A 27,045-nucleotide genomic window follows, 5' to 3' on the forward strand; every position below is an offset into this window, starting at 1 on the left:
GGGGAGGAGACAAATTGGAAATACACGGATGGAGTTAAAGGGAAAGAGAGTATAGGAAAAGTTAAGAAAGACACCAGAATTAATGGGGCAGAAAGCTCACGAAGGGATAGGAGAGTATGGCCAAGTGAAATAGGAATCGATGTGAAAGGTGAGGTGAGTAATGGATTCAAAGTATTATATATGAATGCATGAAGTATAAGAAGTAAAGTGGATGAGCTTGAGGCTCAGTTAGAGATTGGTAGATATGACATTGTGAGGATTATAGAGACATGGCTGCAGCAGGATCGGGACTGGGAACTGAATATTCAGTGTTATACGTCCTATAGAAAGGACAGATAGGTGGGCAGAGGAGGTGGCGTTGCTCTGTTGGTGAGGGATGAAATTCAGTCCCTTGCGAGGGGTGGCATAGGGACTAACAATGTAGAGTCGCTGTGGATAGAATTGAGGAATTGTAAAGGTAAGAAGACATTAATGGGAGTTATCTACAGGGACTGGTTTCCAGAGCGCTAGTATGGACATTGTGGGCTGAATGGATTCTTGTGCTGGTGGCTCGGTCACTCAAGCATGTTGTGCTAGCAGCTCACTCATTCATGGCTGGTGGGCTGGCAGTTGACTCACGGGTATTCCTTGAAATTCCATTTCAAGCAGGGTGCAAGGCCACCAAATTCAAGTGCAGTTTCTTAACACTTCAAGCAGGGTGCAAGGCCACTAAAGACAGCGATTCGTGACCTCTCCCTCCTCCATCTTGCAGAGACTGAGCCACGCCCACACTTCTGGGTTTTATAGTCCCTCCCCTCCTCCCACCAGAAGGGGTGTGGTCTTCATGGCATGATTGACAGGAGAGAGAACCTCAACATTTTTTAAACTCTTTTATTTTTCATTAATGGGAAAAAATTTTGGCACCTGATGAGCGGAGGGGGACTGAGTAAGATGGCCAAAAATCACAGCCATACGTGGCAGTGCTTTTTCTAAAATCAATATAAAGCGCAAACAGGAAGTGGTCAAGATTAGGCTTTTAATTATATAGAAGGCAAGGCAACTTTAATTAGGCAAGGCAACTTTAATTAGGCAAGGCAACTTTAATTAGGCAACACAGCTTTAGCATTTCCAAACCACAGGCAACACAGCTTTAGCATTTCCAAACCAAAGGCAACACAGCTTTAGCATTTCCAAACCAAAGGCAACACAGCTTTAGCATTTCCAAACCAAAGGCAACACAGCTTTAGCATTTCCAAACCAAAGGCAACACAGATTTAGCATTTCCAAACTATATTTTCAAATTACATTAAGGGCACTGACAGGTGTTCAGTGTTCAGTGTTATTCACAGCTCAGACTGAGAGACGTGACCCTCTCGCTCCCCCATCTTGCAGAGACTGACTGAGGCACTCAACACTTCCGTGTTTTATAGTCCCTCCGGAAGGGGCGTGGCCTTCGGGGGAGAGAATCTCAACATTTTTTAAACACTTAATAACTCTTTTATTTTTCATCGATGTGAAAAATCCTCTTGTCCTGCGCAGCGGATGGGGGTTCTGAGTAAGATGGCCAAAAATCACAGCCGTAAGTGGCAGCGTTTTTTCTAAAATCAATATACAGAACAACAGGAAGTGGTCAAGATCAGACTTTTAGTAATATAGATATGATGAGAAAAAACCTTTTCACCCAGAGAGTTGTGAATTTGTGGAATTCTCTGCCAATGAAGGCAGTAGAGGCTAATTCACTGGATGAATAAAAGAGAGTTAGATAGAACTCTAGGGGCTAGCGGCATCAAGGTATGTGGGGGGTAGGCAGGCAAGGTTTATTGATTGTGGATGATCAGCCATGATCACAATGAATAGCGGTGCCGGCTCAAAGGGCCAAATGTCCTCCTCTTGCACCTATTTTCTATGTTTCTATGTATTCTTCTTAATGGAGCCATAACGTCATTCAGCATAGACCCAACTCATCTAATCTCAGAATACAAACCTGCAAGCTTCCAATCTATTTGTGAATTTTTGTTACAGTGAAACATGAACAGGGAGACCAGACCTGCTGCACCTGATATTGCAAACCCTATATGATTATTGTACACGTTATTTACTCTTGACCTCATAAACACTTGCAATAACCTTCAGCAGATCACTTGCCTTCCTCAACGCTTGCAGTCTAACATCTAGTTGTTCCTGCAGAAAAACATCAGGTCCCTCTGAATAACGGCTACTTCCATTCTCTCACTGTTTAAAAAATGATCTATTTTCTGCTTTTTCTTGCTATCAAAGTCGATGACCTCATGTTATTTTTGCATCATATACATCTGCCATACCCTTAATCTTACACTGATTCTCTCTGAAACTTCTTTGCGTCCTCTGCACAACCCAAGCTGCCAGCCAGCCATTCCCAAAGTATTACACTTGAACCCCTCACAATATTGATATAAATGGTAAGCAGGAGCCACCAGGAGTCCATTGTTCTCCCTGACAATGGCAACTGGACACACAGTTGGGCGGTGTTGTACCAAAGACATGCTTGCCATGCCGAAAACCCTTTACATATGATCGTTGATCACGATATTATGGTGGTTGTGGGTGGAAGGGATGCAGGGATGAGAGCCTTTCAACTGCGAGAAGACATAATATATAGAGAAAAGTTAGATCTGTGTTAACTTTTTGATCGCTTTCGATGTATGTGCAATCATCGTTCTGCTCGCTCTTTTCCAGGTTGCCATTCTAGATGCAGAGACATCGAGCCCTCTGTCCAGAGAAGGAGCAACTGAAGGGACTGAGGCTGACTCTGGCAGACTGGGATCACCCTTCATGCCGGGCTCCCCCGTGCTCCTCACGTCTTCTCCCCGGAGGCGCAGGTCCCCCCCCCGTTCCCGGTCCCCGCTGCGTAGCATGTCCCCGCCCGGTGGAGATCGCACCTTGTCCGCTGTCCAGTCGGCACTGCAACGACGCCACCTGCAGGTGCAGGTGAGTGATCTCGGCTGTGGTTTCGTCGCCAGGCCATAAGGCGCTCGCCTGGAAAGGCTTTTAGTGGTTCCTGATGGGTTTCAGGGTTTAGAAAAGGGAAATTTATTAGCGAGGAGCATGGTATACATTCTTGTTCAGTTACGACTTTCAAAAATCTGGGCATTCATTAAAATACATGGCACAGTTAGCGCATGCAAACAAATACAAATTCATCCACTTGATGTCTTGCATGCAATTGCCCTTTCCTCTGGACTTGCATTTTCAGTTACTTAAACATGGACACTTTGAGTAAAATCTGCCTTCAGCACCACCGTCTCACTAGCTCTCACTGTTCCACCAACTACCCAAGGCCAACTATGCATCAGTCCCAAAGACCGGTCTAGCCTGGGAAAGGTTAGTAGCTCATGCAACATGGGCTCTTTCTAACCATGCACAGTCATTCGGTCAGTTGCTAAAAGCCCAGTTAGGGAGACTGCAACACGCTTCATGATTACTAAAGCATTAAGTGTTTGGGCTGAATGTAAAATCAAAAGATATTTAATAATTAATCCTGGATAAGCACAAATTATATATTGGAAAGAAATGCAGAACAAGTGAGAAAGGTCTGTGTTCAGTCAATAACTGTTTGAATACTATGAGGTGTGGGAGGAAAAGGTTAAATAGTTGGTCAGCTCATCCCAGTCAATCTGCTTCTGGTTGCTGGGCATGGATTTGGAGTTTCACAATGAGACTGTGTGATCTATAAACGGCACTGATTGTAGTCCCTTCCCATCTGAACTTTTTTCTTGTTCACAGTAGTTCAAAGGCATCCTTACATACCTGTGGTCGCAAAAATGTTGAGACTTTCTAATCGGTGCAACAGCCCTGTTTATAATTCTTATTAAAAAGAGAGAAAGAAAAAAACCAGATTACACAATAAATCTGTGAACTCTGTCCAACTGGGGTGGAGGGGAAGTGTTTGAAGTTGTCAGCTCTTCGGTTGCATTTAATGAGGTGGAAATAGTTGAACTCATTTGATACTTAGTCTTTTGAACATTGTGCAATTAGAATTAGCCAAGGAGGATTATGGAGTTTGCGAATAGCATTTTGCTGGCAATTAGTAGTATGTCTTGTATTAATTTGGTGTGACAAAGGCTGGGAACGTCAGCATTATCTGACGGGCTTTTCATCACCCATTGCTAAGCAGCATTGAACAAGAGAAGCGAAGAACTTTGAGCCAATGAAACAATGAAGTCTGCATGTAAAATGCTGAGCGGTCGTTTTTGAGAAAGTAATTTAGGAGATTCAGGCAAAATCATCTTCTCCCCGCCACCCCCTATCAGTCTGAAGAAGGGTTTCGGCCCGAAACGTTACCTATTTTCTTCGCTCCATAGATGCTGCTGCACCCACTGAGTTTCTCCAGCATTTTTGTGTACCTTCAATTTTCCAGCATCTGCAGTTCCTTCTTGAAAACTTCTTGGATTTGGACCTAGCCAACCATTGGTTGAAATGTTATTTAGGGAACCTGAGTGAGATGGAGGGAAACATGTTCGGAACAGGTGAAGAAAGTTAGGTGTTTACTATGCAACGATTGGTAAATTGGCATGAATAAGCTGCAGAACTTTAGCCAGAGAAATGAGACAGAAGAAACTGCAGATAGTGGAATCTTGAGCAAAACACAAAGTGCAGGGGGAACTCAGCAGGTCAGGCGGCATCTGTGGAGGGAATGGACATGCTACTTTTCAGGTCTGGACCCTTCTTCAGACTGATTATAGTGAGGGGGAGAAATCTGGAAAAGGTGGGTGGGGGCAGGAATAAGCCTGGCAAGTATTAAATAGATATAGATGAGGGGTTTTGATTGGCAGATGGGTGGAGTACATGACAAAGGCAAAAGGTGCAAAGGAGACATCAGGGTGTCAGTTAAGGAGAGAAGACGAGTGAAATCTAAAGTCAGAGGGAGAGTTATGTGACAGACTGGAAGGAGTGGGGATAGAAGGGAAATGAGGGACTCGTGACGGGGGTTGACGAGGGAAAGGAAGGGGTCAACTGGGGTGGTGGGAGATAGTAGGAGAAATGGGTGTGCACCAGTGTGATAGGAGGGGCAGGGTTAGAGAGAGAGGATGGGGGGAGTATGGCCTTGACAGACAAGGCCTTAGCAAACAGAGTGCAAATGTTCAGCAAACTGTTTGGCTAGTCTACACTTGGTCTCACCGATGTAAAGGAGGCCACATCAGGAACACTGAATGCAATGGACAATGTTTGAAAGGGTGCATGTGAACCTCTGTCTCACATTGAAAGTCCATATATGCAAAATCTGTTGCCCTGCCGTCATCAATTGCAAACTCAAAAACGCTAATCAGATTTGGAAAATTGGAACAAGAGCCAAAGTCTCGAGAGAGTTGGATATAACTCTTAGGGCTAATGGAATCAAGGGATATGGGGAGAAAGTTAGAACCGGGTACTGATTCTGGATGATCAGCAGGAACCGTGTCCTGATTCTGGATGATTCTGGCTCGAAGGACCGAATAGCCTACTCCTATGTTTTCCATGTTTCTGTTTCTATGTAAGGTGATAGTTAGGGCTAGAACATTAGTCCAAGAACACTAACACTGCGTCAGAAGTAAAAGCAGGGATGCTGGAAATCCTTGGCAGGACAGTCAACACCTGTGAAGTGAGAAACATTTATTAATGTACAAATCAAAACACAATATCTGGAAAAACTTAGCAAGTCAGAATTTGGAAAGAAAAACGTAACATTTCAGGTCAATGTCTTTAAACATTAGAGACACATCGCTGAAACAAGCCTTTTGGCCCATGGAGTCCACGCCGACCATCGATCACCCCATACTCTCGCACTGTCGAACACATCAGGGAGAATTTATAATTTTATCTAAACCAATTAACTTACAAACCTGTATGTCTGTGGAGTGTGGGTGGAAACCGGAGCACCCAGAGAAAACCCACACGGTCTCAGAAAGAACGTGCAACCTCTGTACAGACAGCACCCATAGCCAGGATTGAACCTGGGTCTCTGGCGCTGTAAGGCAGTAACTCTATCGCTGCACAACCGTGCCATCCCTTCATCAGAACTAAGAAACAAGCAAGTAAGTCTAGATGGCAGAGAGTTAGGAAGGACAATGGACAAAACAAAGGGAATGTCTGTAATAGGGTGAAATGAGGGACAACCATTGAATGGACAGTTAAGACACTTTTGTGGGGTATTGTGTTGTCTGGGGACTGGAACATCCCCAGCAGTTTGGAAAATACAAATGAAAGAAACGAAGAGAAAAAAAATAGGGAGAAATGGCAAGCACAAAGGATCTAAACAGAAAGAAACTTATGTTAATTGACATTGGAGAATTCAAAGGGTGACGTTTCGTGTCGAGACTGAAGTCTGAAAAAGGGTCTCAACCCGAAACGTCATCCATTCCTTCCTTCCAGAAATGCTGCTTGTCCCGCTGAGTTACTCCAGCGTTTTGTGTCTACCTTCGATTTAAATCAGCATCTGCAGTTCTTTCCTACACATTGGAGAAGTCAATATCGATTCCTGCAATGTGCCAAGATGATATTGTTCCTTGTGCTTGCATTGGGCCTTGTAACATGCAGAAGACCAGTGAGAGAGGTTGAGAGAGACAGAGGTCGAGAGAGAGAATGAAATGTGATGGTGAATTAAAATAGCAGGCAGCGGGAATCTCAGGGTCAACCCTGTGGACTGAACCCAAGTACTCTGCAAAGTGATCGCCCAATCTGTTTTTAATTCCCTAATAGAGGGAAGGTCACATTGTGAATACTGAATGTAGTGCATTCGATTGGAAGAAGTGAAAGATTGTTTGGGTGTCTGGATGGTGGAAAGGTAAGAGGTGAAAATATAGCCATTACATTTCCTGAGGTTGTATGTAGAAGTATCATATAATGGGGAGTAGTAGGTGGGAATGTAAAAGTGGACCGACGACTCATGAAGAGAGCAGTCCCTTCAATATCTTGAAAGAGAAGAGGAGGGAAATGAAATTTTCGAGTTCAGCCCCTGCAGGTAATGGTACCAATGCAGTTGTTGATGTACTGGAGAAAGATACTCAGGATGTGGGTCTGAATATAATTAAAACAAAGACTATTCCACATATTACACAAAGAAAGCTGGCATAGCTTAGGCCCGTCAGAGTGCCCATCTTATCTGGAGAAAGGGAGTAGAGTTGAAGGAAAGATATTTTAACTATTTAATCTTAATTAAAATTTAGTCAAGGAGAATAAAATAATAAGTATGTTGATGGAGTTGGATCTCTATTCAAGGAAGAAGTGACAAGCTCTTAGACATTCCTGATGTGGGGCGGAGAGGTAGAGAGATCATTCATGAAGATGAACTGATTTGGAGCAGGGATACCAAACTATCGGCGTAATGGAGGTTGAAGTCTCTCGGGTGTGAGCGGGAAGCAACTGAACTAGGGAGAAAGAATGGAGTCAAGGTAGAAAAAAATAAGTTTGGTGAGGCAAGAGTGGGCTGACACAATGAGTCTGAGGTAGACAAAAGTGCTAGAGAAACTCAGCGGGTGCGGCAGCATCTATGGAGCGAAGGAAATAGGCAACATTTCAGCCCAAAACCCTTCTTCAGACTGACACAATGAGTCTGCCTGGTCAACCCTGTTTGTTGATCTTGGGCAGGAGGTTGAGGCAGGCAGTTCGGGGTTGAGGCATCCCAATGTTGGAAACTGGTGGGATGATCTAATGTTCAATTCTGAAGGAGCATGGACTTTAATTTGTTTTACATTCCTCACAGATACTATCTGATCTGATTTCCGTATATATCTTTTATTTTCAGCATCAATATGATTTTGTTTTGCTTTTCGAACACAAATTCCATGACAGTGTTGACGAATAGCTCTCTAACTATACGGCAGAAATTTAATCATGACTCTGGGGCTCACATAAGAGCTATAACACTGGATCTATTAAAGAAAATAATATTAAAGACAGTACGATGTCAAGGTCGAGCTTAATTTACGTGATCTTGGGTTAATAGTACGAGGTGATAAAGAGAGTTATCCTGGTTAATAATAGGTCACCAATCACAACAAAGGTGTCAAAGATGTCAGAACAAAGGTGTACTGGTCGTTTAATTGGCTCCTGTAACCTACCGACAGTGTGGGTGTCAAAAAAACAAATCAAAGGAGAATTGATGGGCACATGAGAGACAATGTGTGACAGGGGTTGAAGCGAACTTGGGACTGATGGAAATGCTCCCCTGAGAATCGACGTGGAGCAGATTAGTCAAACAGTCCTATTCTGTGTTGTAATAATTGAAAGCTGTAATGGAAGCGCAGAGGCAAAGACACAAAATAGGTCAGAAATGGGGTATTTACAGTTGCTTGATTAGCAGAATGCAACACAAAATTATAATTAAGGCTTTAACAGTAGATTAGAGTTAAGCATTTATCACACTTATTACGAAATAAGGGAGAGGTGGAAGATTGAACAATGTCACATATAGGCCAATGACATTTGGTCAAAGGGGCTTGTTGACATATGTCAAGGTGAGGTACAGAGGCTATAAACATTTTGCTTGCAGATCACAGGCACATAGATGAAGACTGCACATAGAAATTAATTTATTCATAAGCCATACAAGTGTGTGCAAAATCCACGACGTTAGTGTAAAAAACATAATTGTAAATTAAGTCTATTGTAATGCAAGAGGCAGTCCGTAATATACAGTTACTTAGGTAAGATTGGGGTTGTACTGTGGTTGGAGCAGGAACAGTCTTTTGATGCATACAAAGAGGAAGGAGATACAGTGCAGATACAGTTAAGACATATTACTGAACTATCAAGAACTAGTGGCAGGGCATGTCGGATTATGCAAAAATGTATGAAAATGCTCTCTTGTTGACACTGGTAAGATAATTCTATCTCCTTCAGACTGAAGCCAGTTCTTGAGGACAGTAGAAACAATTAACTGCAGCTGCTGGTTTACGCTGAGTTACTCCAGCACTTTGTGCCTCAAAAAAAGGCACAAAGTGCTGGAGTAACTCAGCGTGTCAGGCTGCATCTGTGGAGAACATGGATTGGTGATGCTGCCTGACCCACTAAGCTACTCCAGCACTTTGTGTCTTGAAGACAGTGCTCAAGCAATTCACAATTTGTGCCCTCTCCTTCCACCATCATTAATATCCATTGGTATCCATCAATCATCAGAAGATTGGATGACGTTTATACTATTTCCAAACGTGCTTCCCCTCCATCTCCATGGCTGGATCTGAAAAATATTTCCAGTTTTAGATCCACAACTTTACTATGCTGTTCCTTTGTCTTGTTGGCAATTTAGAGAAAACCCTTTAGTGAAGTCCAAAAACTATAGCTCAGTGAAGAAATCACTTACACTGACTTTGTGTATGATAAACTATGACAAACTATAACATGAATTATGGTCATATCCAGCAAAACAAATACTCGGCACAGTGGGGAAAAAAATCACAAATTAAATTTATTGAGGTGATCGTTTTGGCCAGAGTGGTTAAACAGTTAAAATATGGTTGAACGATTTTTCTAATTTAAAGTAGCCTTGAAATCCAGCCCAGCGGTGTTGCAAGTCACGGGCCACTGCAACTCAACCTTAACCTGTCAGTCTTTGTCAAATGGTAGAATGAGTTAGTTATTGAAGTGACTGCTTTGATCACACCCATGCCCTTTATGTATTTAATAGATAGCAGCTCACTGGGAATGTAAGTTGCATTTCTTGAAATAAACAAAATCAAAATTCTGAAGGGTTATTATTTGTGAATTATCACTTTGTGGCTCTGTGAGGAATTATTACATGTGTGCTTAGTGATGCAAATTCCTGCTATATTTTAATCGTTTTGTCCCTTATGCTTGGACACAACAGTGGAAATTACTCAAGGTGGGAATTTTACCTGAGAATCTTGAGGACTTTTAATTCCTTTTGGTGCAAGTGCTTGTTTGGTGAATTACCTCTTGTTTGAGTCAAATTATAATGCATTAATATTTTCTCTGTGAGCCCATTCATTCTTTCTTCTTCTCTCTCCAGTCAGACAGTAGATACAAAAATTTGAAAGCATGTACTACCAGATGAAACAAGAGATTTTCCCTCATGTTATCAAACTGTTGCACAATTCTTTCATACATTAAGGAAGAACCTGGAGTATTGTGTGCTGTTTTGGTCTCCAAATTTGAGGAAGGTCATTCTTGCTATTGAGGGAGTGCTGCATAGGTTCACAAGGTTAATTCCCGGGATGGCGGGACTGTCATATGCTGAGAGAATGAAGCGGCTGGGCTTGTGTACTCTGGAATTTAGAAGGATGAGAGGGTATCTCATTGAAACATGTAAAATTATTAAGCGTTTGGACACGCTAGAGGCAGGAAACATGTTCCCAATGTTGGGGGAGCCCAGAACCAGGGGCCACAGTTTAAGAATAAGTGGTAAGCCATTTAGAATGGAGATGAGGAAACACTTTTTCACACAGAGAATTGTGAGTCTGTGGAATTCTTTGCGTGGAGGCCGGTTCGCTAGATACTTTCAAGAGAGAGCTAGGTAGGGCTCTTAAAGATAGCGGAGTCAGGGGATATGGGGGAAGGCAGGAACGGGGTACTGATTGTGAATGATCAGCCATGATCACATTGAATGGCTCGAATGGCCGAATGACTTATTTCTGCACCCATTGTCTATAATTCCTGATTTTCCAATCTACCTCAACGGTAGATGATTAGGAGAATGGGCAAAGGAGTGGCAGATGGAATACAGTGTGGGAAAGTATGGATTCATGCATTTTGGTAGTAGGAATAAAGGCTATTTTCTAAATGGGGAGATGATTCAGAAATCGGAGGTGTAAAGGGACTTGGGAGTGCTGGTGCAGGATTCCCAAAAGGTTAATTCGCGAATTGAATCAGTAGCAATAAAAGTAAATGCAATGTCAGCATTTATTTTGAGAGGACTAGAATAGGTTAAAGGTTCAAGGATGGTTCAAGGATTCTTTATTATCAAAATGAAACATGGATGCAATATTGTGGATTTATAAGGCACTAGTTAGACCGCATTTGGAATATTGTGAGCAGAAATGGGCACCATAACTGAGAAAGGATGTGCTGGCATTGGAGTGGATCCAGATGAGGTTTATGAGAATGATCCTGGATTTGAGTTAACGTATGATGAGCATTTGACGACAGTAGGTCTGTACTCACTGGAGTTTGAGGATAAGGGGGTCCTCATTGAAATTTACCTAATAGTGAAAGGCCTGGATAGAATGGATGTAGAGAGGATGTTTTCACTAATTGGAGAGTCTAGGATCAGAGGGCATAGCCTCAGAATAAAAGGATATACCTTTAGAATGGAGATGAGGAGAAATTTATTTAGTCATAGGGTAGTGAATCTGTGGAATTCATTACCATAGACGACTGTGGAGGCCATATCATTGGATATTTTTAAAGGTGGAGATTGACAGATACTTGATTAGTAAAGGTATCAAGAGTTATAGGGAGAAGGCAGGAGAATGGGGTTGAGAAGGAAGGATAGGTCAGCCATGAATGAATGGCGGAGAAGATGCTGGGCTGAATGGCCCACTTCTGTTCTTCTGACCTACATAGAAACATAGAAATTAGGTGCAGGAGAAGGCCATTCGGCCCTTCGAGCCTGCACCGCCATTCAATATGATCATGGCTGATCATCCAACTCAGTATCCCGTACCTGCCTTCTCTCCATACCCTCTGATCCCCTTAGCCACAAGGGCCACATCTAACTCCCTCTTAAATATAGCCAATGAACTGGCCTCGACTACCCTCTGTGGCAGGGAGTTCCAGAGATTCACCACTCTCTGTGTGAAAAAAGTTCTTCTCATCTCGGTTTTAAAGGATTTCCCCCTTATCCTTAAGCTGTGACCCCTTGTCCTGGACTTTCCCAACATCGGGAGCAATCTTCCTGCATCTAGCCTGTCCAACCCCTTAAGAATTTTGTAAGTTTCTATAAGATCCCCTCTCAATCTCCTAAATTCTAGAGAGTATAAACCAAGTCTATCCAGTCTTTCTTCATGCCGACCTATGAGCTTATCAACTCATTGCACTGTTTTTTACTGTAGCTATTCTGTAGCTGTAACCACTATAGTCTGCACTCTGTTTATTTTTTCTTTTGCACCACAGGATGTGCTGATCTATGGTATGATTTGCCTGGACAGTACACAAAATAGCGTTTCACTCAGTACTAAGTTTAGGTTTAGTTTTATTGTTATGTGTATTGAGGTACAGTGAAAACCTTTGTTTTACATAGTATCCAAACAGAATAGATATACCATACATCAATACAATCAAGTCAAACTCAAGTACAATAGGTAGAGGAAAGGGGAAGATACAGAGTACAGAATATAGTTGTCAGCAATATCGCGCATTGCAGCGCATCAGTTCGTGACAATAAGAAGCCAAAACCAATACCAAGACTCAGCTTTGATTCAGAGTGAGACTACTTTCTGATCTGTTAGTGTTAGATGCAGAAAGAAGTTCTGCCTTTACAGTGTCCACTCTCTGTTTCACCGATGTTATTTCCACTACCGGTCTGTGGTGGTTTGTTAAATTCCTTTTTGTCCAATGATTAATTAATGATATTGCATATAATTAGTTAAGGCAGAAACCTGACGCTGGAATCTTTAGGACTTTGATCCCTTTTTTAGTGTGGTGCAAGCGGTTGTTTGGTGAATGCCTCTTGTTTGAGTCAATTTATAATGCATGAGGCATGGGCATTTTTTGCAGGAGCTTCGTGGAAGAATGGAAGCTATTCAGGATGTAAGCAGCTCCCTGAAGAAACAACTGGGAGACAGCGAGAGTGAACGGAGGCAGTTGGAGCAGAAACTAGTGAAGCTGAAGGGTGAGGCTGAAGGGTCGAACCGAGCCAAAGAAGATGCCAAGAGGGACACAGGACGATACCGATCCTCCCTGGAAATCCTTGGAAGGTAGGTTGTGAAAACAAGGAACTGCGGATGCTGATATACAGAAAAGGACACAAAGTGCTGGAGTAATGGGTCAGGCAGCATCTTTGGAGAATATGGACTGGTTAAGTTTCGGGTCGGGATCTTACTTCAGACTGATCTGAAGTCTGAGTTCACCTGCTGAGTTACTCCAACACTTTGTGCCTTTTCTTGGAAGGTAGTTCATCTTCTGTTTGAAGGACATATGAACATATGAATCATGAGCAAGAATAGGCTACTTGGCCCATCAAGCCTGCTCTGCAGCTCAATAGGTTCGTGGCTAACCTGCTTGTAACCTCAACTGGCATTGTGGTCTACCTGCAGTAGGTTTTTCATCACCTTGTATATTAAAGTGCTACCGACCTCTGTTTTTAAAATTATCTGATTCCACCACTCTTTGAGGTAGAGACGTCCAAAGACTCATGACTCCCCAAGGGAAAAATGTTGCCCCAACTCTATCTTAAATAGCAAACCCCTTATTTTAAAACAGTGGCATAGAACATAGAACAGAGAAACCCTTTGACCCACAATGTCTGTGCCGAACGTGATGCCAAGACCAACTCTAATCTGTATGCATATAATCCATATCCCTCCATTCCATGCATATCCATGTGCCTGTTTAAAAGTCTCTTTAAGGCCGCTATTTTATCTGCCTCAACTACCATCCCCAGCAGCATGTTCTGTTACTCGCCACCCTCTGTGTAAAAAAATTGCCCCTGACATCTTTTTATATTTTGCCCCCCTCTCCTTAAAATTATGTCCTCCAGTATTAGATATTTTTGTCCAGGGAAAAAGGTCTACTCTATCTATGCCTCTCATCATTTAACATACTTCTATCAGGTCAAGATTCAAGAGTGTTTTATTGACATATGTCCCAGACAGAACAATGACATTCTTATTTGCAGCAGCAAATCAGAATAAGTAAACATAGTACACTGTAAACAATATAATAAACAAAAAAAGGTCAGTGGGTATATACCCTCCCCTCTATCTCCAGTGTTCCCGAGAAAACAATTCAAGTCTGTCCAAACTTTCCCTGCAGCTAATACCCTCTAATCCAGGCATAATTCTGGTAAACCTTCTTTGCTCGCTTTCCAAATCCTTCACATTCTTGTGTTGAGGCGACCAGAACTGCATACAATATTTCAAGCGCGGCCTAACTAAAATCCATATAGCTGCATTATGACTTCCTATCTCTTATACTCAATGCCCCCACCAATGGTAACAATACCATATGCCTTTTTTTTAACCACTCTATCTGTGCGTGTTGCTACTTTCATGGAAATATGGACTTGGACCCCTTGATCCCTCTGGACATAATTGTTGTTAAAGTCTTACCATTTATTGTGTATTTTCCCTTTATATTCAACCTCCTAAAGTGCAACACCTCACAATTGCTCAAATTAAACTCTGACACCGAGTTCTAGAGCCTCTGACTGGAGGAAACATCTTCTCCAAATCCGTACAGTCAAAGCTCCTCAAGATATATGCATCCAACGTCCCCTCATTTTCCTAAATATAAGGCAACCAGGCTTAATCTTCTCTGAACTGCCACTGGTAAATAACTGAAACATACATTTATATCCAGTTCCCCTTATAATCTATATATATATATATATTATATATAACTAAAACTCTCATCTTGTTTGTATGCATGCGAGCGTGTGTGATCCCAAAACTACGCCAAAACGGTACATGATAACACGTAACATTTTCTGGCCCACCTTAATGACCATTGTCCTGGGGTGTGCTGTGGTAAGTTTCGAACAGATTGATGTTATATTTTACAAGTTATTCACATTTTAAACTTTCCAAAAAACACTTTTACAAAAATCACTTTTCCACACCCTGACCGTTAGCCATGTACGATGTCACAATTACGTCACAATGGGATCCCAAATCTAATTTACATTAAAAATTGAGATTTAAGAAAAATGTTTAATCAAATTTTTCCGTTTTCATTCACAATGACTTCACAATAGAATCGGAAGACTCATTTACATCAAAATAACTCAGTTTTAATCAAATTCTTGGGGGGAGGTTTCATTTTTTTTTAAATCGCGATTTTCATTGGCGGGGGTGGGATGGGGGAAGTGAGTGGGGGAACAGGGGGATAGAGGGAGAAGAGGGGGGTAGAGAGGGGAGAGGGGTTATGGAGGGAGAAAGGGAATGACTGAGGGTATCCGCGCCTGCGGATTTAAAAATAACTGAAAGTCTCCCCGCGCATGCGCAGTGGGTCCAGTATCCACCGATGCAGGATTTGAAATGACCACGGCGCTGGGGCGAGGTCTGGGTGCGGCAGTGCTGCTGCTCCGGGCCCGCGGGGAGGGAGAGGAGCGGGACCCGGGGCTAAGTCTAGGCAGCAGCCTCGGCCTCTCCCTCCCCCTTCCCCGGCTCCAGGCCGCTTGGCCCGTCCCCCCTGACAGCCCCTGCCTCAAGTACAACTTCATCACTGACATTGTGGGGAAAACGAGGCTGGCAGTGGTTTACATCGAAATCCTAGGGAGGAGAGAGAAAGGGGATTGAGGGAGAGGAGGTGGTAGGGAGGGAGGGGAAAGTGGGGGAGGTGAGGAGGGAGAGTGGGGGAGGAGGGGGGATAGGGGGAGAGGAGGGGGAGTGAGGGAGGTAAGGAATGGGGGATAGAGGGAGAGGAGGGCAGTAGGGGAGGTGAGGAGGGAGAGTGGGGGGGTTGGATAGGGGGGTGAGGAGTGGGGGAGGAGGGGATAGTGGGTGGGGGATAGGGAGGGGAGAGGGGTTATGGAGGGAGGGAGGGAGTGACTGAGGGTAGGGGAAAGAAGAGGGAGGGAGAGGTGAAGGAGGGAGCGGGGAGGGGAGGAGGAGAGGGAAAAGAGGAGGGGGAGAGAGTATGTGAGGTAATGGAGGAGGTGAGGGCGAAGAAAGAGGAGGGGAGAGAGGTGTGAGTGGAGGAAGCAGAGGAGGGTTGGTGGAGGGTGGGGAGAGGAATGATAATGGAGGAGGGGAATAGGGGACTGAAGAGGGAGAGTGAGATGCGTTCACATTGATATTAAATTTTACAAGTTATTGCCATTTTAAACTTTAAAAACGCCGCCGGCCGTGACTGTGTAGTTGGGTGGAATATTGCGTTGGGGGAACGGGGCCCAACGGGTCCCACTTGGTCTAGTAATCAATAAAATATTGCTAGCTTTCATATTTGCCTGCTGAACCTACATACTAATCTTTACAAAATCAAGGACGTGGACATCCATATTCCCCTGTATCTCAAACGTTCTGTACTAATTCACCATTTAGTCAAGAGCTTTTACGACTTTTCCTCCCAAATTTGCTGATTTTGTGTTTTCCCATGTAATATTCCACTCGACAGATCTTTCCCAATTAATTTGACCAATCAATCCTTTGCAACCTCATTATACCCTCTTCACAAAGTGCTTTCCTGCTTTTCTTTGTGTCCGTTTTGTTTAGAGATACAGTGCAGAAACAGGCCCTTCAGCCCACCGAGTCTGCGCCGACCCGTGATCATACACCAACACTATCCTACACACACTAGGAACAATTTGCAATGCTACCAAGCTAATTAGTCTACAAACCTGTACGTCTTTGGAGTGTGAGGAAACCTGAGCACACGGAGTAAACTCGAGCCAGTCTCAGGGAGAACATACAAACTCTGTACAGACAGCACAGTAGTCAGGATCGAACCCGGGTCTCTGGCACTGTAAGGCAGCAACTCTACCGCTATGCCACCATGTCATCAGAAATGTTAATAACCATACTTCTGTCCTTTCATCCAAGTTATTAATATAAATTGTAAAAAGCTGAGACCCTAGCACCGATCCCTGTGGCACTCTGCTTTTAACATCTTGCCAAACAGAAAAGGACCTATTCATGTCTAATCTCTGTTTACTGTGAGCCAATCTTTTATCCACATCAGCATGCTATCTCCAACACAATGAATCTTTAAGAAGCAAGCTGAAGCACTCTTTGTTACTGATTAGACAGAGCTACAACTATCGGCAATGGGGAAACTCTATGTTTTCCAGATGAAATCAAAGCAGGATAACTGAAGCCAGCATCCATTCAAAGCCTGGTGTCCCCATCCTTTGTATTATGGAGACAATTGTAGAATTATGTAACATATGTACAGCTGTCCTACCAAATGGAAATTCTGGAACAAGTACAATCAAATCAAAAGCAAAACTTTAGCCAATATGTATGTTATTAATTAGCCGCAACCCAATTGTGAAAGAAAAGGTGTAGATCCCAGGGTTTTGTTGACAGTAATTTACCTATCTTAAACTGAGGTCATTCTTTCAATCTCTTTCTTGTGCAGCCTGTATCCCTTATTGCAGTATCATTCATTTCATGTATTTTCCACCACTACTCCAAATATGTCAATGATTGTTTTGCAGGATGCAGCCTGCTATCTAAAAAGTGCACAGCTATTCTGTAAGTGAAGTGCATGATCCCAATGTTGAGGTCTTCAATGCAATCTCAACCACATTTACTTTTGTTTCTACTGATGGGAATAAAGAAAGTCTTATCAGTTGTTTATCTTTTTATAATATTAGCACTTTTCAGACCATTTTGCAGTGCATTTCATGTATATCTATTTTTGTATTGCGATAACAAAAGGGAATGGAGACGAGTCTGAACTTAAGGGGGGGGTTGCAAACCGCAACATCACCTATTCATGTTCTCCAGAAATGCTGCCTGACCCGCTGGGTTACTCCAGCACTTTGTATCTATGTCCAACACATTGGCTATTGGGACTGAGATGCAATACACAGCAGTTGCTGGAAATCTGAAATAAAAGTGAAATGTTGGAAATTCCCAGCAGATCAGTTTTATTGATGTTGATTGGGGGTAAAATCCTCCTCCTTCTCATGCAGTCTGTTTAGGAAGAGGTTGACTTGCCGCAGTGAATGGAGAACAGAACAGCACTGGGAAAGGGCCATTCATGTCTAATCTCTCTTTACTGTGAGCCAATCTTTTATCTCACAATGTTTGTGCCGACCAAGATGACAATTTAAACGGCATATCTTCCTCAAATAGTCCATGTCCTTCATATCCTGCCTGTTCTTGAGTCTGTCTAAATGCCTCTTAAACATTGCTGTCATGTTTGCTTCCACAGCCACTCCTGGCAGTGTGTCCCAAGCACCTATCAAACTTTGTGAGAAAAAGGTAGCCTCGCAAAACTCCTGTAAACTAATCCCCTCTCACCTTATATCTGATTTGACATTTCCACCCTGGGGGAGAAAAAATGTTATTTACTCCATCTATACCACTGCGGTTCTGTGGGCTCTGAAATAGCTGATGAGACTAATGTGGGCCCAACACACATTGTCACAGGTGGGGCAGGCATGGGTGGGTAGTTTGGGAGATGATTTGCTTCTTCTGCTGTTTGAGCAGGGCCAACTATGTGCTTTTGTATGGAGGAACTCAAGGTCATCAATGCCATCCGAATGCCTATACTCTACATCAATCAGTCATTGTCCAAGGAATTTCCACGAGCTGGAAGAAATGTCACCCTTTTACAAGGATACTTTGTGAACATCTTTGAATAGTTTCCTCTGAAAACTTGGTGATTTCTTGCTGCGATGGAACTTCCAGTATGAGGAGACCAACAGTGTAGATTTTGCTAAATTTTGGCCAGGGAGAGGACACTGATGTTGATTCATGCATCCTATCTGCATTTGAAGGATTCTGTGGAAACAACATTTTGATGACATCTCTCCAATGCCTGAAAGAGCTTGCCTTAGGTAGACCACGTGTTAAAACTCTTCAGGAGTGCTGTAGTCACTGCTATCCATTAGTTTTGTGTTGGATTTGGGATCTTGATCTTTTAATGTCCTTTTCTTTAGGCGGCAAAGGTCTTTGCTAGTGTAATGATGGCCATCAGTCCTCTCACATCCACCTAAGCAAAATATATTTTTGTTGGATACATCGAACAGTCCTCATTCCTGGCATACACTGGCCCTACCACCCAACTATTTATTCGCTTCATCGAAGCGCCTGTGCAGAACTCATGAACTTTATTAGCTCCACCACTAACTTTCACCCTGCCCTCAAATTCACCTGGACTATCTCGGACACCTCCCCCCCCCTTTGTCGATCTCTCTGATTCCATCACAGGAGACAGACTATCAACTTTATCCCACCCTGCCTCTTGCAAAGATGCTATTCCCTACTCTCAATTCCGGCATCATGGCGCATCTGCTTCCAAGATGCGGTGCAGGCTCGAAGGGCCGAATGGCCTACTCCTGCACCTATTTTCTATATTCCATACAATGACATTTGAGATATCATCTTTCTTCGTGGAACGTTGGTCCCCCACTTCTGTCATAGAGGAGGCCCTTACACATGCCTCCTCATTGTCCTGTAGTTCTGCAGTCACTCCTAAGGGATCCTACCACCAATCACATTTTCCAATCTCCACACCTTTCCGCCTTCTGCAGAGACCGTTTCCTTCGCAAATCCTTTTCCCATCCAAATCACTGGCTCCCTAGGTATTTTCCCCTGCAACCGCAGGATATGCAACACCTGTCCTTGTATCTCCTCCCTTCATTACACCTAGGGACAGTCCTTTCAGGTTAGATAGAGGTACAAATCTACCTCCTCTAATCTCATCTACTGTGCTACTGGTGCTCCTGATGCGAGCTCCTGTACATCCTTGAGATCAAACGTAGACTCACCGACCGTTTCGCTGAACAATTACGCTTGGTAGCCTAGCCCTATGGGATCTCCCGGTTGTCAACCATTTCAACTTCCCTCATTTCAAGTCATTTCAATGGCCATACTGACCTTGCTGTCCTGGGACTCCTCCATTGCCAGTGTGAGGCCACACAGAAATTGGAGGAAAAGCACCTCTTATTTCGCTTGGGCAGCTTACAGCCCAGCGGGATGAACATTGAATTTTCTGCTTCTAAGTAACATACCCATACTCTCTTCTACCCTTGCCCCCTTCCTCCACCCTATTTGTTTTTACCAGTTCCACAGTTTCACCACATTGTTTTCCTCTTGAGATCACACTGTCCCTGGCTAACAATTGTCTTACCCTGCCTGAGGACATTTGTGGCTGACCCTAATTAGTCCTAGCCATTTCTCTCCTCCAGTTCTTTACCACCCTGACCCCTATTTTCAGTCCGAAGAAGGGTCCCGACCCAAAATGTCACCATCCTTTTTCTCCAGAAATGCTGCCTGACCCGCTGAGTTACTCCAGTACTTTGTGCCTATATTCGGTTTAACATCTCATCTGAAAGGCAGCTCCTCTAACAGTGCAGCGACCCCCTCAGAAATGTTGTCTTATGACTTGGCAGCTGCCATTTAAAGCTGATCTGTAGATCCAAGTCCAATTGGTTCACAATTCCCAGAAAACTGACCGGAGATGTGCAAGAATAGAGAAGGCCTTTGTGCGGAACCATATAAACTGAAGCAACTAACTTGCTAATAACTCAGAGATGCCAGAGTGTATTTATGTGAATGCCCAGGCATGGTCAGGAAAAAAATCTTGCTTGATGGAATTACGCCAGATGTAAACTCAAAGCCTCTTTGTGGAGCTGGTAATACAGCCTCGTGGGCAGGGGGTGCACCTTGTTGTGTTTTGGTTCACATTCCTTCCAGCAATTAAAAAAAATGTTTAAAGGAGTTCTATAAAGATCCAATCTTGCTTAAGGGCCACTCCTTATAATAAGTGCGACAAAATGTCCGTAATTTATTGGTCTTTGCCATATATTGCTTTTCTTCACTTAGAACAGATTTCTTTTAGAAAACACACATAGGTCTCACCTGCAAATTTGAGTCTCATAGGAAATAAAAGGCAGCCTTGTGCTCAGAGTTATTTATGTGCCCTGGACGACCAGATCCATTGATTGCCTTCAGGTTACACTTGAGATTTCAGCTACACATCCACATCATTTTAGCAGATATAAACAGGAAATGCTCGGCAGGTCAGCCAGCATCTGAAGCAAGGACAGAGTTAAAAATTTAGCTTGGCAATCACTTGAGAAATGATTAATTTCTCTTCTGGCATATTTTTGTTATCCTACTAAACAGGTTTATTCCCAGGTAAAATGGCTTACAGCACAAGCACAAACTGTTGCTGCCAGCTTTACTGACACAGTAGCTGTTAAACTAATCTGTGAGGTATAAGAGTTGAGAATATTTAATTCATCCCTTTTTCACATCTGTTAATAAAAGTTGGACATTTACTGCTCAGAAAGGAAATGACTGGTCATTGGTACACCTACCAGTTTTATTTCCACACCTGTTATAGCTGGGGCAGAGTTTTTACTCATTGGTATATCAAGAGTATTTGATGTTTAAACCCAGAAAAAAATATCAGCCTAAACTTGTGCTTGGTTACTGGAGCAGGCGACCTCAGTCTTTTAACTCAGAGATAAAAGTAAATTGCCTTTGGGTCATACAGCACGGAAACGGTCCTTTGGCCCACAGACTGCACCACCCATAAACCAGCACGTATACTGATCCTACAATCCCATTTTAGCTTAGATAGACAAAAATGCTGCATTAACTCAGCAGGCCAGGCAGTATCTCTGGAGAAAAGTAACAGGTGATGTTTCAGTTCAAGACCCTTTTAGTTTATGATGACACGGTGGCTCAGCGGTAGAGTTGCTGCCTTGCAGCGCTTAAAGTGCCAGAGACCCCGGTGCATGACTTGTATGGAGTTTGTATGTTCTCTCCATGACCATGTGGGTTTTCTCCGAGAACTTCCGTTTCCCCCCCACTCACCAAAGGTATGTAGGTTAATTGGCTTGGTATATATGTAAAAATTCTCCATAGTCTAGGATAGTGTTACCTACACACCCGGGGCAATTTGCAATACCCAGTTGACCTACCAGCTTGCTCGTCTGTGGGATGTAGGAAGAAATCCGAGCACCCGAAGCAGTCGCAGGGGGAATGGGCAAACTCCACACTGTCAGGACTCGAGGTCAGGATTGAACCCACATCATGGCTGTATGAGGCAGTGGCTTTATTACCATCCCATCCTAAAGTCCCATTTTATTACCTTAGGCAGAGTAGTTGAGTATTTTCCACCAATCCATCCATTATTTCACAAATCATTGGCTGCAAAGGTAGTAACATTTCCTGACAATTTTGACAATCCTCAATCTCATATATTCCCCCAGTTCTTTAAATCTATTGAAATCTGCGCTGTTCCCTTTTTTACATCTCCCATTGCCAGAACTCTTCTGCTGTTGATCACATACTGCCCATGTGAGATCCTTTTGGAAGCATCTGTTTTAACCAATGTCTGACTTTCCCGCATTCCCCACAGTGAAAAGGCAAACTTGGAGAAAGTGGTTCATTCTTTGAGCCAACAGATCGATAACTTGCAGCTGGACATGGAGCGCCTGAAAGCTGTGAATGATGATCTGCAGCGACAACGTGATCACGTCGAGGACAAGAGGGAAGAGATGCAGAAAGACAATGAACAAGCCAAGAAAGAGCTTCTGAGAAGGTGAGCATACAGCAGTGGCAGGCAAATGCATGTCAGTTTCAGTTTAGTTCATTGTCACATGTAACTGAGGTACAATGAAAAGTTGCTTGCTAACCAGTCAGCGGAAACACAATACCTGATTACAATGGCAGCATTTACAGTGTATTAGATATATGATAAGGCAATAATGTTTAGTGCAAGGTAAGACAGTAATGTCCGATCAACGATAGTCCAAGGGGCACCTATAAGATAGATAGTACAAACACTTTTCACTGTACCTTGGTACATGTGACAATAAACTAAACAAAACAAACTAAACTCTAGTTAGTGAGAGGATGCTTCAGTTGCCTGATAACAGCTAAGAAGAAACTGTCCCTGAATCTGGAGCTGTGCGTTTTCACACTTCTATACCTTTTACTCGATGGGAGAGGGGAGAAGAGGGAGTGACCAGGGAGCAACTCGTCCTTGTTTATGCTGCTGGGCTTGTCGAGGCAATGTGAGGCATAAATGGAGTCAACAGAAGGGAGGTTGGTTTGTGTGATGGTCTGGCCTGTGTCTACAATTTGCTGCAATTTCTTGTGGTCTTGGATGGAACTGTTCACAAACCAAGCTGTGATGCATCCTGATGAAATGTTTTCCATAGTGCATCTATAGAAGTTGGTGAGAGTTGTTGGGGAACATATTATCAGATAAATTTTGGTGAGCTGATTAATATCCTGCATAGAATCATGTTCAGCACCTTATCCAAATGCTTCACGGTTTGCCTGGAACTGGACAGAATATTCTAGTTGTGGCTGACGCATTGCATTATATAGTTTTGTCATCAATTCTAGAGTAGAAACAAGGAACTGCAGAAGCTGATTTGCAAAAAAAGAGACACAAATGGTTGTAACTCGGCAGGTCAGGCAGCATCTCTGGAGAACATGGATAAATTATGTTTTGCATCGGGATCCTTCTTCAGACTGATTCTGGAGGTGGGGGTGGTGAAAGCTAGAAGAGAGGAGGGGCAGGACAAGCATGGCAGGTAATAGATGAATACAGGCAATAGGAGGTTTTGATAGGCAGATAGTTGGAAAAAGGCTAGAGACGGTGAGAGGCAAAAGGATTAAAGATTTGCGATTTGTGAAGCCAAAGGAAGGAATGTAGGTGGAGGGGAGAAATAGATGCGAGTCCAGATGGAGCACAGTGGATGGGGAGGATTGGCTTGTCAGAGGTTACCTAAAATTGATTCAATGTTCATACCATTGGATTGTAAGCTACCCAAGTAGAATATGAGGTGCTGCTCCTCTAGTTTCCCAATGTTGCCTCCTGTACATTGGCGAGACTAAGCATAGACACAGCGACTGTTTCACTGAACATTTGCACTCGGTCTGCCATGGTCTACTGGATCTTGTGTATGCTAACCATTTTAAACTTCTTCCCATTCCCATACTGACTTTTCTGTCAAGGGCGTCCTCCATTTCAGTCAGGCCACACACAAACTAGAGGAACAGCACCCTATATTCCACTTGGGCAGTTTACAACCCAATGGTTTGACCATCCAATTTTAGGTAATCTCTAACAACCCCCCCCCTCTTCTGTCTCCCCCCCCCCACTGCCCCCTCCCACCCCCCCACCCCCCTTCCCCCTTTTGTCTCACACCTTTTTTTTCATCTTTGACTTTTGCCCAACCATCTGCCTATCACCCCACCCCCACCCATGGCCTGTGTTCCACTACGATCAGACTGAAGAAAGGTCCCAATCTAAAACATTACCTATCCACATTGTCCAGGGATGCTACCTGATCTGCTGAGTTACTCCACCACATTGTGCATCATTTGTAATAGGTTTCTTGTTCTTATACTCCATGTGTATTTTTATTAAGCCCAAAATCTCGCATGCTTTTTCAAATTCACCTTCTCAATTCACCCTGCCCATTTCCCCTGAACTGTGCATATATTGTATTCTCCAGATCTATGCTCTTAAACACCTTTAGATATGTGCCCTACAATTTATATTGCCTCTTTTTAAACTTCCTACAAAAATGTAATATGGTACATTTTTCAGCATTAAACATCGTCTGCCATTCATCTGCCCATTCCACTAGCTTGTCTGTATTTCTTTTAGCAGCCTCCTCCCAGTTCATTACGCTTCCATTTTTTTTTCAAATTGAAAAATGTATGAAGTGGAAAGTGTCAAATAATGGAGCATGAGAAGGGAATGACAGGTAGCAAAGAAAACCCAGAAAGTTATTTATAAGCACGATTAAGTAAAGGATAGGTGACTGACTGATTAAGGGCAAGCTTTTTTTGTGCAGGCAGTGAGTAAGACTCAAGAGTTAAGAGTATCAAGAGTATTTTAACAGAACAATACTTGCACCTTTACAGGCACATTGCTATAATAGGGTTGATACAGTATACCGTTAGTAACTTGCATCATCTTCTATGGGGAAGAGGGCTTCCCAGATTTATCAGCAAAGATAAAAGATGGGATGAAAATTGAGGTAGTTAAAAGCTTTTTCAGTCCTCATAGAAAATACTTCCAGGTATTTATAGTGTTTATAGTGGAGGCTCTAACCAAAGCATAAAATCCTTCTTGAAAATTGAAGTAACTGCGAGGTTGAAAGATTGTAAATGTTCTACCCCTGTTTGAAAAGGTATGAGAGTGACTGGGGACAGATAAGTCCAACATTGGTCTCGGAGAAATATTCAGAGACAATAAACCAAACAAAATTAATTTGCATTTTGAAAACTATGGGGAAATTAATGAAAGTCTGCATTTAATTGACTGGGTTTGATTAATGATTGAATTCTTTGGTACAAACTGATAATGATAATAAATTCATATTATCAAAATGAACTTTCAAAGGGTTTTTGACAAAGTACCATAAAATGAACATGTCACATAGTTGTGCGTAGGATTCAAGATGTATTATCCGCATGGATGCCAAATTGGCTGAAGAGAAAGCAGAGAATAATGACGAATGGCTGTTTCTCAGGCTGAACTGAACAGTGGTGTTACCCAGTAGTCATTAATAGGATCATAGCTCTTTTGGATAGGTACTATTTATATTGGTTAAATGGAGCAGAATTTCAAAAGTGGAGATTGAGCTGAAATTCAGAAATGTTGTCAGATGTGAGGTGGCTGGTAACAGACCTCTGGACGACATTTGCAAGTTGGTAAAACAGATAATCATATGGCAGAGGAAATTTAAAACCAAGAAGTGAAGTAAATTTGGCAGGATGAATGAGTGGGAGGAATAATATACACTACAGTTTTAAAGGCTTGTAGCATTAGAGAGAATAGAGAGTGCCAGTGTTCAAATCTTGGACAAGTTGAGATGGTTGTTAAAACAGAATCTTTCATTAATTTACAGAAGAAACACTAAACCTCATGCTAAGTCTTTTGAAAGCTTTGGGTAGGCCCCGGCATGAGTGTCACATTCAGTTCTGGCCAATACACTTTAGGATGGATGATATGAGCCTGCAGAGGAAATTGACGATGATGGTGTTAGGCATCAGAGGAGGAAATTAGACACGAGGAGACTGAAGACGTTGACACCGGTCACAGAGCAGAAAAGATTGGCAGCATCTTAGACTGAACTCCTCCAAATTACGAAGGGTTTTGGTAGAACGAGTCAGGAGAAGCTGTTTCCAGTGTAGGATTCATTAACAAGAGGATGCAGATTTAAGATGATTGGCAAAGGAACCATGGATAATGAAATTCCACATGCATGCATTTCCCAGGGTTTCCCTAAATTTCAGCCAAGGAACAAGATCTTAATGGATATTTTTTCCATTCTCCTCAGCCAAACAGGCCACATCTTGAAACTTAACTTTAACAGATGTCTTCTGATCAACCAGCTTGGAGCTGTCAGTTGTGTCTAATCTGGAGATCACAAGGATAACTCAGGACTACCATCAGTCAAAGTTACTTAAATAAGACTTATTCCTCAATGCACTATCAAAGGGCACTGTACCACTGGAGGTGTTACCTTTTGAACTTGGGATGAAGCCAATGCTTGGTTGATTGGAGAATATGTGGTAGCATCTTGAAGGAAAGGAAGGGAGTTATACCAGAGTACTGTTTTGTCATTTATTATTCAATAACCTTGTACTAAACACATGATCTTTGTATATCCTGTTGTTAGCAGATTGGCACATTTCCTGCATTGCTTTATTATTAAATTGCTGTAAAGCATTTTGTTAAGGTTGCTGATGGAACTTTATGAAGGCAGGTTCCTTTCGAAGGAGTGGGATTCAATGAGTGTCATTAGATCTCCGGCAGAGACCTGAAAGATTGTGACATTCACTTAAGAAAAATCACCAATGACGCTGTAATATGGATGTAAGGATTTGTTTTCCAATAGGCAGAAGTCATTGGAGCTTATGGAGGTGAAGAACTCGACTCTGAGGAAAGAGTTGGTGACGATTAAGGAAACTCTGAACAAAGCTACGCTGGAGAAGGAGGTGTTACAGAATGAGAAGGGAGGATTGGTTGAGGCTCTCGCCAAGGTATGTGGTGCAAACCTTGAGGAAACCATCAAGCAGGGCATGACCTCAAAGAAGAAGCATTATGCAGAGATCAGAGCTGAGATCTATGGACAAAGAGTTTACAGCAATTATTTGAGATAACTCCATGTGCACATATTTTCAAATGATCCTTTAATCTCATGGAATAACAAAAATAATTATCAATCTCAAATTTTATGATTTGCAGTTGGATTATTTTACAATGTGGGCACTTCCTAAT

The 27,045-nt window shown here is 42.8% G+C and overlaps 1 protein-coding gene across 1 annotated transcript in view; it reads left to right on the forward strand.

Moving 5' to 3' along the window:
- Positions 1–27,045, forward strand: part of crocc2 (ciliary rootlet coiled-coil, rootletin family member 2) — a 241,308-nt gene that overhangs the window by 115,140 nt on the left and 99,123 nt on the right. The window contains exons 12-15 of the mRNA XM_033031518.1: positions 2,695–2,946; positions 12,667–12,866; positions 22,153–22,335; positions 26,663–26,807. Of these exons, the coding sequence (XP_032887409.1) occupies positions 2,695–2,946; positions 12,667–12,866; positions 22,153–22,335; positions 26,663–26,807 (780 nt within the window). The remainder of the gene's footprint in view (positions 1–2,694; positions 2,947–12,666; positions 12,867–22,152; positions 22,336–26,662; positions 26,808–27,045) is intronic.

This window comes from Amblyraja radiata, chromosome 13, assembly GCF_010909765.2.
Source record: "Amblyraja radiata isolate CabotCenter1 chromosome 13, sAmbRad1.1.pri, whole genome shotgun sequence".
Taxonomy (NCBI): Eukaryota; Metazoa; Chordata; class Chondrichthyes; order Rajiformes; family Rajidae; genus Amblyraja; species Amblyraja radiata.